The 12,258-nt window shown below is 48.9% G+C and overlaps 1 protein-coding gene across 1 annotated transcript in view; it reads left to right on the forward strand.

The window, feature by feature from the left end:
* The first annotated feature begins 10,896 nt into the window (after positions 1–10,896).
* LOC138301781 (taste receptor type 1 member 3-like) overlaps positions 10,897–12,258 on the forward strand; it is a 69,603-nt gene continuing 68,241 nt past the window's right edge. The window contains exon 1 of the mRNA XM_069242284.1: positions 10,897–11,054. Within this exon, the coding sequence (XP_069098385.1) occupies positions 10,897–11,054 (158 nt within the window). The remainder of the gene's footprint in view (positions 11,055–12,258) is intronic.

Below are 12,258 nucleotides of genomic sequence, written 5' to 3' on the forward strand. Positions count from 1 at the left end.
CCAAGTGCACGTCACACTAGTGGCCTGCCCCCTTTTCCCCAAAAATGATCATAAACACAGTTTATGATCATTTTTTTGGGAAAAGGTTTGCAGCTGCAGGCCAGGGAGGTGGGAGCGCGACGCTCCTCCGACCCTATGGAGGAGCCTCCCCTTACAGACACGTCTCTGGGTTGAGCATGATCTGTATAGTGCTCACTCACAAGTGAATAAACTTCAATTGAAAGTTGAAAAACAGGTGGATTTTGGCAAGTGACCACTAGGCATGTGGTTGGAATTACAGATATAGGATCTCCTGGGAGTTGCAGTCAGGTCACTCCCACTACTTCACACACTTGACAAATGGTATCCTCCCAGCTGAGTACAATTCAATTGAGAGTTAACAACCAGGGGTAAATGGGCAAGTGAACACTGGGCTGGTGGATGGAATTACAGACATAGGGCCTCCTGGGAGTTGCAGTCAGGTCACTCCCTGTGCTTTACACACTTGACAAATGGTATCCTCCTAGCTGAGTACACTTTAATTGTGAATTAACAAACAAGGGTCCATGGGCAAGTGAACTCTGGGCTTGTGGTTGGAATTACAGACACAGGACCTCCTGGGAGTTGCAGTCAGGTCACTCCTAGTACTTCACACACTTGACAAATATTGGGTATTACATATCTGTAGGCAGACTGCATTTAGGTTTGAGCATGCATTTACATGGTGAGACATACCATGATTCCTGGGATAATTTTTTGATACTGAAAGACTTACAGGCACATTTCAACTTATGGCATGTGATGAGCCTTTGTAGCTGTGATGTTGGGTCCAACAATACACACTGACAGTGTTACATCTCAGATACTATGAGGATTGAATGTAGGTGAAGTACATGAACAACACAGTGACAAAAAAGCAAAACTTGGAGCAGGCAGGACAATGCAGTTTTGTGACAGTTTTTGTGTTGTAACTTATCAGACTCCCCTCCCCCAGGTACTCCTGTCAAGCCCTCAAGACGCAGGATGGCCAAGAACTTCTCCTCCCAGGGAAAGAGTCTAAATGGGGCACTAGGAGTGCCACCATTGGTCTTGTTGGCCTCCATTTGTTGCCTGGAGGCCCTGGAACGCACCTTGCCCCTCAGGTCGTTCCCCTTCTTCCTAATGTCCTACTTTGTGCGAAGGGTGGTGCTTACACCATTCACTTTGTCAACAATCCTTGGCCACAATTCAATTTTCTGACTTAGAGGAGCATGCTAGACTTGGGCTCAAAACAATTGTGGCCCTACTGTTACGATTTCATCCGCCCTGACTCTCAACTCATCTTCAGAGAAACACAGATTTTTGGCATTGGCATGTAACATCGTGGACAAGTAAAGTGGTTGACAGGGACTTACTTAACAGGGGAAGTGCAATAGGGAGTGAATCGACACAAGTGTGTGTAAGGTGTTAAATGGGCTGGAGAAAAAAGGGGTGCCTACTCTATGGAAATTTAAAAAATGGTGGTCAGCATTCTTTGACTTCCAGTGGAGATGCAAAGGATTATGGTCCGTTAAGGGGTGTGTTTTATAGTGTGATTTGCAGGTGTGCCCACTGGACCAATGTGTGTAAGCTGTGTTGTTTTTGAATTCATCCAATGTGTACATGTCTGTTGCTTTGCTGAACACGGACGGTAGTTAGCCATTGGCTAACCACCGCAATGGGACCGCAATGGCGACTGTGTGTTTATAACAGGCTCCATGGTTGTCCGTGGTGCTGACAGCGCTGGAGGTCGGACTGCCTATATACCAGACTGCTGTGCCACCAGCAGTCTGACTTTTTGCTTGGCGGTCGACTGTTTTGCCTGTTTCCATCATAATACAGCAGGTTACGGACTGCCAGCGCATCGGTCTTTTTAGGATCGCCAACATGGTGATCTGGCGGTCCGACCAGGCCCTTTGTGTCTCATTTAAGATTTGAGGATGTTAATCCTAGTCCTGAAACAAAGAATCTTCTAATGAGAAATGGTCACCTTCGATCTGAATATTTTACTCATTCCCTCTCAAACATCTCTTTGCCAGATCCTGACTTAATTTTCTGTTCTGACCCAGATTCAATAACTGTATAAGCAGTGCAAAAGGAGAATACCATACTCAGTTCGCTAAACAAGAGTTACGATTTTTACATGTCAGCTGATAAAATACAATATTAAAACGCTACAAGAGTGCCCCATATAATCCGATGTAGCAATATCCTGTGACTCTGATCACGCTCTTGATCTAACTGTGCGACTGAAGCTAACCTCCTCACTCAGAAGGAACAAAATCCTGACCCCTTGTTTGCTCTCTCGCCTTCAAGCACACAACAAATTGAAAAGTCAGGAAATAATAGTACTCTATGCTCTCATGCATCTGTACCACCTTGTAATGCAGAAGAAAATAAAAAGATCTCGCCTGACCAAATAAACTCTCTGACTTATTTCCTCTGAATAAGAGATGTGATCTGCCAAATGGTAAAGGAAGTCTGGTCATCAGAGACTCTAAGATAAGCAGTATTCTTAGCCATCCTGATGAAAGAGCTTCAGTGTGTTGTTATATGCAAGGAACTTTGAAGATTTCACAACTGGCAAAAGGGAATCTACTGTTCATGAACTACTACCATTCCCAGGGCTTAAAGTCTGTGGACCTGCTGTCTTCATAACCAGAGTCCACAGCGGGCCTGTCGCTTTCAGAGCCAGTGTCACATGCGGGCCTGCCACCATCAGAACCAGAATCCTCAGAAACCTTCAGAGCCAGAGTCCTCAGCGGGCGTGCCTCCTGAACTTCAGCCTGCAACCTGCCTGCCATCTGTGCCTGAGCCTGCCTGCCATCTGTGCCTGAGCCTGCCTGCTAACTGTGCCCAAGCCTGCAGCCTGCCTGCCATCTGTGCCCAAGCCTGCAGACTGTCTGCCATCTGTGCCCGAGTCTCTGGATTGTGCCTTCAGAGTCCGAGCCCTCGGCTCACCTACCTACACAGCCAAACCCTCCAAAGATCCTGCTGACAGTCACAGACTCCAAAGATCCTACTTACAGAGTCAGAACCTCCAAAGAGCCTGTTTCCACAGCCAGAGCCCTCAAAAAGCCTGTTCCCGCAGCCAGAGCATCCAAAGAGACTGCTTTCAGAGCCAAAGCCTCCAGCCTGCCTGCCTTCAGAACCAGAGTCTCCAGTTTCCCTTTTACTTAGCTTCCAGCCTGCCTCCCTTCTGATCCTGAGCTTTCAGCCTGTCTGCCGATAGAGCCAGAGTCTTGAGCTTGCCTGTTTTCCACCCTGTGCTTCCAGTCTGCCAGCCTTTAGAGATTTCAGCACATATACTTTTAGGGACTGAAGGGAGGCATTACGATGCTGGCAGTCAGGAGTGCCGCGGCTGTGGTGGTCCGACACCACATTACAAGTTAGGTAGGTGGACCAGCCTAAAGACTGCCTCCCTGCCAGGATCACAGAAGCCAAACGGGTGATGGCAGTCTTGGTTATAGTCAGTCATGGGGGCTCTGAACTGAGCACCACCTGGCTGATTACAACCTTTTGTCTGCCAGCCTTTTCATGGCAGGGACCCCACTATGAAAAGGCTGCTGGAGAACAAGTGCAGGGGGCTACAAGGTGCCCCTGCACAGCACCGTTGGAATGCGCATTGTCTGCTTTGAAGAAAGTGTGCATTCTGAGGGTGCTGGAAGGCCTCCCTGTGCAATGGTATTGGGCAGGTCCAATACCGCCACACATTTTCCACTGGGCTGCCCAGCGTAAACCTTCAAAGAAATGGAAAGGAAGGTAAGGGCTAGTAAAAGGAAAATACAGAAGGAGAGACTTCAGGGGAACAAAGGGCATGCTGGTGCAGGAATCAAGGAAACCAGGAAACACTGCAGGCATATTCTTTGACATTTAACACCATTTGTTGACCTCTGGAATGGTGTGCACATTCCCTTTCCTTCAGCAGCAAAGCACTAAGGGGATAATCAGCTCCTCTGACTTCATTATGTTTTTGCCTTGAAGCCTGTAACCAATTGAAAATGCACTTTCTCTGAAACACTTGTGTTAACCCCTAACATGACATGTGGCTGTTGGTAAATTGCCAGTATCTAGCTTAGAAAGTACATGCCAGATGTGTACACCCCCAAAGTGCCCTCTAGAAGGCCCATTCCACCCATTCAAATGCCTTGTTGGCATCCACTGAGCGCAAGGTCACACGCCTTCTCTTCCTTTCCACCAGGTGATGAAGTAAAAGGAGAAGGGCCTTCTTGGTGTGGTTCTTCCTTTGATAAATCCTTCCTGATCTTCATGAATCAGGGGTGGCATAAGGAAGTCCAATTGTTCACCAAAATGTTACCGAATATTTATGCCATGCTGTATTCTCATGAGTAATAGCATAAAATGGAATGTTTGTGACATTATGTCATGTTTGCACTAGTCAGTTAAGCTCTACGTGGAACATGGAATATCGAGTTTTACCGTTGCCAAATACTAGCAAATATGTTAATCTGTGTTTATTGGTACACTTATTCCAAATGAGCTTTGCTATTGGGACACATTTCTTGTCACTGGCCTGACATAAACATATACCCAAAAAACATTTAAAAGTCATAGAGGTATGCACAGCCTGGCCCCCAATCCATAGTTGCAGGGGTCATGGTTTAATTTAAAAATATCTAAAATGTGTCTCAGGGTAGCAGATCCTTTTTAGTATATTGGCATTAAAATGGTTCCATGGATCCTGGCACTTGTTGCAGTTACAACCACATTCCCCCATTCCCCTACTCCCCCCCACTGTTTGTTTTTACCAGATATTGAAGCCGGCTTGACTTGGAGTGTGCTAGGATCCTACTAACCAGGCCCCAGCACCAGTGTTCTTTTCCTAAAACTGTACCATTGTTTCCACAATTGGCACACCTCTGGCACACAGACGAGTTCCTTGTGACATCCCCACCTCAAGGTGCCATGCCCACAAAACAATGCCTGTGGCATAGGTAAGTCGCCCCTCTAGCAGGCCTTACAGCCCTAAGGCAGGGTGCACTATACCACAGGTGAGGGCATAGCTGTCTGAGCAATATGCCCCTACAGTGTCTAAGTCCATTCTCAAGACATTGTAAGTGCAGAGTGGCCATATTAAGTATATGGGCTGGGAGTTTTCATTACGAACTCCACAGTTCCATGATGGCTTCACTGAGGGCTGGAAAGTTTGGTATCACACTTCTCAGCACAATAAACCCACACTGATGACAGTGCTAGATTTATTGTAAAAAACACACAGAGGGCATCTTAGAGATTCCTCCTGTATTTTACCCAACCCTCTAGGGTAGGGCTGACTGGTTTGTGCCAGTCTGCCACTAGCAGACAAGTTTCTGACCCCATTGGTGAGGGCCTCTGTGCTCTCTGAGCCCGAAACAAAGCCTGTTCTGGGTGGAGGTGCTTCACACCACCACCCAGCAGGCACTGTAACACTTGGCGGTGAGCCTCAAAGAGTCAGGACTCCTGTCATAGTGCCCCAGGCACTCCAGCGAGTGGAGATGCCTACCCCCCATCGGACAAAGCCCCATTTTTGGCATTAAGTTCGGCAGGAAAATTAGGTAAAACAGGGAGGAGTGACCACTCCAGCTAGGACCACCCCTAAGGTGTTCAGAGCTGAATTGGCCCCCTCCCTGCAGAATCCTCCATCCTGGTTTAGAGGACAGGGACCAATAGGCTTAGGAGTGTGCCCCCCTCACCAAAGGGAGTGGGCACAGGAAGGGTGTAGCCACCCTCTGGGACAGTAGCCATTGGCTACTTCCCTCTGACCCCTGTAACGCCCCTAAATCTAGTATTTAGGGGCACCAGGTTCCTGGTGACCTCAAGAAGAGGACAAGAAGAAAGAAGGACTGCTAAGCTGACCCCCAGCGGAGAAGAATGAAGACAGCAACTGATTTGGCCCCTGGACTACAGGCCTGTCATCAGATTCTGAAGCCACTGCTACAAAAAGGTGATGCATTCTGCAGGACTAGCAACCTCTTAAAAGCCCGAAGAGGACTGCCTGCACCCCAGAGGACTAAGATCTCCTGTGGACAGTGGCCCTGTCCAGAAAGAAACTCCAGCAAAGGACTCCAGAACCGCCCCGGATCTGTGAGTCCTTCTCACTCTGCACCCGATGCCCACGGCCTTTGGCCAGGTGGCCCCCAGTCCAGGGCAGGTCCCCAGGCGATTCTGATCTAGTGTCCACTCTGCAGTGACGCCTCCTGGCCAACACAATCTTCCCTGCAGCCTAAATCCAGAGGACCCCCCTGACTGTGAAAGAACCGGATGTAGATTCCAGGTGCCTAAAGATACCCATGCACCTGCAGCCCCCTGGCCTTGGGCAATCCGACCACCCATCCAGCAACGTTCAGCAGGCGCCCCTCCTTTTTGTCCAGCCTGTGATTTCCGGAAATGACCCCTTGGACCTAGCCTACAGCATCTTTGTGACCCCAGGGTACCGCTATTGAAAAGCATTGGTAGCCTGATGCTGTGCTTGCATCCTGCACCCACCCGCCCCTGTGCTACTGAGTGTGTATGTTTGGTGCTGATCTGTGGCCCCCTCGGTGTTCATTTAAACCCGCCAGGTCTGCCCTCCGAAGACATGGGTACTTATCTGCTGGCAGATCCAATTCCGAGTGCCCCAGTCTCCATAGGAGCCCATCCTAAATCTTGTCTCAACTTTGACCTCTACACCCGACCATATCCGTGTTGCTGGTGGTGGGTGTTGGAGGTTAACTTGAACCCCAGCCTGTGGACATCCTAGCACCTGGAGACTGGAACTGTAAGTCTTGTACTTATCTCAAAACTGTCCTAACTTTTCTTACCACCTAGGACTGTGTTTGAAAATTACACTGTCAACTTTTAAAACAGATTTTTGCTGTGTTAGACCTGACAGCCTTAGGGTGGTCAACCCTAACTTTTTGCCTGCCTCCCTCCACTTTTTGGATCCTGTTTTTGCTGGTTTCAAGACTCTACCACTGCTAACCAGTGCTAAAGTGCATATGCTCTCTCCCTTTAAACATGATAACATTGGATCATACCCAATTGGACTATTAATTTACTTATAAGTCCCTACTAGAGTGCACTATATGTGCCCAGGGCCTGTAGATTAAATGCTATTAGTGGGCCTGCAGCACTGATTGTGCCACCCACTTAAGTAGCCCCTTAACCTTGTCTCAGGCCTGCCATTGCAAGGTCTGTGTTTGCAGTTTCACTGCCAAATTCGACTTGCAATTTAAAAGTACTTGCCAAGATTAAAACTCCCCTTTTTCTACATATAAGACACCCCCTAAGGTATGCCCTCGGTAATTCATAGGGCAGGGAGCTGTGTAGGCAAAAGGCAGGACATGTACTTATGTAGTTTACATGTCCTGGCAGTGTAAAACTCCTAAATTTGTTTTTACACTGCTGTGAGGCCTGCTCCCTTCATAGGCTAGCATTGGGGCTGGCCTCATACATTGTTTGAGTGGTAGCTGCTGATCTGAAAGGAGTACGAAGGTCATATTTAGTATGGCCAGAATGGTGATATAAAATCCTGCTGACTGGTTTAGTTGGATTTAATATTACTATTTTAGAAATGCCACTTCTAGAAGGTGAGCATTTCTCTGGACTTAAATCTTTCTGTGCCTTACAATCCATATCTGGCTGGGTTTAGTTGACAGCTTCTTGTGCATTCACTTAGATACACCCCAAACACAGGATACTCAGCCTCACTTACATGCATCTGCATTTTGAATGGGTCTTCCTGGGCTGGGAGGGTGGAGAGCCTGCCTTCACACAAAGGACTGCCAAACCCACTATTGGGACCCTGACAGACAGGATTGAACTGAAAGGGGACCTGGTGCACTCCTAAGCCACTCTTTGAAGTCTCCCCCACTTTAAAGGCACATTTTGGTATATAAACAAGGCCTCTGCCCCTACAAACTCAGACACTTCCAGAGAAGAAATTTGAACTAGAACTGGCATCCTGCCAAGAAGAACTGCCTGGCTGCCCAAATGACTCACCTGTCTGCTTTCTGTGAAGGACTGCTGCCTTGCTGTTGCCCTGCTGCCTTGCTGCTCTCTGGCTGTGAAACGAAACGAAGCACAGCCTGCACCGCGGTGAAAATTTCACTGCACGCCGAACCGGAATGATGCAGCCCGACTTCACAACGAGAAGATCGACACAGCGGCAGCATAATTTCTGGAAATTTGACGCACAGCCCAGTGGATCGACGCACAGCCGAACCGGAACGACGCAGCCCGACTTCCAGGAAGAAATCGACGCAGCACCTGCCGTGCGGTAGAAAATTTGACACAACGCCCACTGGATCGACGCAGCTCCTGTGACTTCGTCCTGCCAGCGCAGGAAATTCACGCATCATCCCCGGGGCGTCTGAAAACCCTGCAACCCGAAGAGGATCCACGACCGAGTGCCAGAAATCGACGCACAGCCGTTCCTGCGTGAAAACTAAATGACGCATAATCCTGCGCGGGCCGAGAAATCGACGCACATCCCTTTGTTTTCACGCTTCTCCTCCTCTGCGGTTCTTTGGAGGGGATTTTTCACATGAACCAGGTACTTTGTGCTTGAAAGAGACTTTGTTTGATTTTAAAAGACTTAAGACACTTTATATCACTTTTCAGTGATATCTCAACATATACTTATTGCATTTCTTATCGTTTTGACCTGCATGTTATCAGATAAATATTATATATTTTTCTAAACACTGTGGTGTATTTTTGTGGTGCTATATTGTGCTATTGTATGATTTATTGCACACATACTTGACAAATTGCCTTCTAAGCTAAGCCTGACTGCTCAGTGCAAGCTACCAGAGCGTGGGCACAGGATAATTTGGATTGTGTGTGACTTACCCTGACTAGAGTGAGGGTCCTTTCTTGGACAGGGGGTAACCTGACTGCCAACCAAAGACCCCATTTTTACATTGGTGATCAGCGGTGAGGATAGGACTTGTATTTGTGCAGTGGTATACAGTAGCTAAGTATTTCACTACCTACTCTCAGTTGAAGGTCAACTTGATTTTTATCTTTTTCTGTAAAAAAAAATTCCTGACAATTTTTGACTAAAATCCTCATTCAACATGTCTCTGGCTGGGTCTTAAGCAGGAGATGAAGATTTTGATATGGCTATGCTTGAGACCTACACTGTTAAACAGCTGAGGGCGTTCTGCAGGGATATTGGTGTACCTGCCCAGAAAGCCTTCAGGAAGGACGAATTCCAAATGGCGCTGAGGGCCTGGGCAGAAGCCTAAACACAGGAGGATATTGAGGAAGAGGATCGAGAGGATGGCCCCTCAGAGGATTTTTTGCCAGACCAGGGAGCAGTATCTCTGATCAGGTCTTGACCGCAGAGGAAAGAAGAGAGGAGAGGGAATTTCATTTACAAATGGCAAGGTTGAAAATTGAGGCTCAACAGGAGGAAAGGAGGGCAGAGAGATAAGCAAAAGCAGCTGAGAGAGCCTTTGCTGAGAAAAAACTTTTGTTAACTCATGAACTGAGTCTCAAGGAGCTGGAGATCAAGGCCAGACAGTCCAAGTCCAGCAGTGATGGTGGCAGCACACATGCAGGACCTGTTGGGGACGAAAGGGTTTGTATACCCAACAATGTGGTGCCAAGTTTTGTGGTGGGAGATGACATTGGCAAGTGGTTGGCTGCCTATGAAGTTGCACTAAGGGCCCATGGGATCTCTGAGGAGCACTGGGGGCGGCCTTGTGGTTTTATGTACCAGCAGTGGGGAGGGACATACTTCTTACACTAGCTCCACAGGATAGATATGTCTATGCACCCATGAAAGCCGCTTTACTGGCCAAGTTTGGGCTGACCCCTGAGAAATACCGTCAGAGGTTTAGGGACAGCACCAAATTGTCCACACAAACCTGGGTAGATTGTTATGATTTCTCCAATAAGGCAATTGATGGATGGGTGCGAGGCAGCAAAGTAGATGATTACAAAGGGTTATATGACTTGATTCTGAAAGAGCATATGCTCAGTATTTCTTTTACAGAGTTGCGCCAGCACTTGGTACATAATAAGCTGACTGATCCCAGGAATCTTGCTGAGGAGGCGGACCTCTGGGTTAGCACCAGAGTGTCCAAGAAGGCATCTGGGGGGACACCCACAAAGGTGGTCAGGGTTCCCAACAGAAGAAAGAGAGGGGAGATAAACTTAAAGATAAGGCATTCTCTAAAGGCCCCCAAAACAATTCCCAATGGTGGGGGAAGGGGGGAAGGTGGTAACCATTCCTCTTCTAGGTTTGGGAAGATACCAGGGTTCTTTGACAGAAAGTTAGGTAAGTTCATCCCCAAATGCTTAGAGTGCTACCAGCATGGACACTCTAAGGGCGACTCCCAGTGTTTCAAGAGAGCACAGTGCACCACTGGACAGACACCTGGGTTGGCTAGTGTAGTGCTTGGGGGGGGGGAGACAGTCCCAGTTAGCTTTGGGGGGCAGACAGAGGTTTCCCTAGTGTCCCTGGGAGAGAGAGAGATGGTGCCTAAAGCTCACTTGCCTGCAAATACTTCAAAGTATAGGCAGTCGGTCACCATTGATGGGTAATAGTGGAGGCTCTGCGTGACACAGGAGCCAGTATGACTACTGTCAAGAGTCAGCTGGTGTCAGCAGAGCAGATAGCCCCTAATACAATCCACCAGGTCATAGTCGCTGACAATATTGAGAGTCACCTACTGGTGGCTCTGGTTCCCTTTGAGTGGGGGGGGGGGGGTCCCTGGTACTCTGAAAGTAGCTGTGAGTCCTACCATGCCTGTAGATTGTCTGTTAGGCAATGAGCTTGAGCATACTGCCTGGAAGGAGGTAGAGCTCAGATCCCACCTGGAAATGTTAGGTTTGTCTGAGTGGGTCTGCATGACCACAAGGTCCATGGCTGCCCAGGAAGGGAGTCAAGGACATCTGGTGCCTGGAACAATGGCCCAGACAGCTGCAAAGAGGAAGGGCAAGTGGCGCGGCAAACTTGCCTTAGATCTTCCCATGGTGGTAGATGGTGCCCCTGAGGAGGAGGTGGCCCCTGAGCCATCTGGAGAGGACATAGCTGACCTGGGCAACCTGCCTGAACTTGCTGGCTGGCAAGCACAGGGTGGGCCAACCAGGGCAGAGTTCTGCAAGGTGCAAAAAGAATGCCCCGCCCTTGAGGGTCTGAGGCAACAGACCACAGCCCAAGCAGCCGGTGACACCTCTGGCACTCACCATACCTAAAGGGAGAATGATCTCCTTTACAGTGAGCTTAACGTTCTGAGCCCTGGTCCCCCAATGTTACAGAGCCTTCCTACTGGGTCTGGCTCACGACATTCCCCTGACAGGACATCTGGGCCAAGACAAGACCTTTGACAGGCTTGCCACCCACTTCCATTGGCCTAGCATGAGGGTAGCCTCAGATAATTTCTGCAGAGCCTGCCCCACCTGTCAGGCTAGTGGGAAGACAGGGAAAAAGCTTAGAACTCCCCTGATCCCACTCCCCGTTGTTGGCACCCCCTTTGAAAGGGTGGGCATCGACATCGTTGGTCCCTTGGATGTGCAACAGGTTTATCCTGGTTTTGGTGGACCATGCCGTCTGCTATCCAGAGGCCATCCCTCTGAGAACAGTGACTGCATTGGTGGTGACCCGAGCCCTGCTGGGAATATTTACCCATGTGGGATTCCCTAAGGAAGTTGTGTCTGACAGAGGCACAAACTTCATGTCTGCATACATGAAGTCCATAGGGGATGAGTGTGGGGTGACCTACTGGTTTACCACCCCTTATCATCCTCAATCCAATGGGCTTGTTGAGAGATTCAACAAGACCCTTAAAGGCATGATCAATGGCCTAACTAAAGCCATGAGGCGTAAGTGGGGCGTCCTCTTGCCATGCCTGCTGTTTGCTTACAGGGAGATGCCCCAGAAAGGGGTGGGGTTCAGCCCCTTTGAACTTCTCTATGGTCACCCACTCAGGGGACCGCTAAGCATAGTTAAAGAGGGCTGGGAGAAAGCTCCCAAGACACCTCCCCAGGATGTGGCCAGCTACATGCTAGCCCTCCGCACCCAAACCCAACGCTTCTGGAAGCAGGCCAAGTAACCTTGAGGCCAGTCAAGAGGTGATGAAGGAGTGGTATAACTGGAAGACCACTCTGGTTGAGTTCTCACCTGAGACAAAGGTTGGGTGATGGAGCCAGTAGACCCTAGGGCTCTCCAGGACTGCTGGTCTGGCCCATTTGAGATTAAGGAGCGGAAGGGGGAGGCCACTTACCTAGTAGACCTCAAGACCCCTAGGCACCCCCTAAGGGTTCGCCATC

This window comes from Pleurodeles waltl, chromosome 6 (assembly GCF_031143425.1).
Source record: "Pleurodeles waltl isolate 20211129_DDA chromosome 6, aPleWal1.hap1.20221129, whole genome shotgun sequence".
NCBI classification, from domain to species: Eukaryota; Metazoa; Chordata; class Amphibia; order Caudata; family Salamandridae; genus Pleurodeles; species Pleurodeles waltl.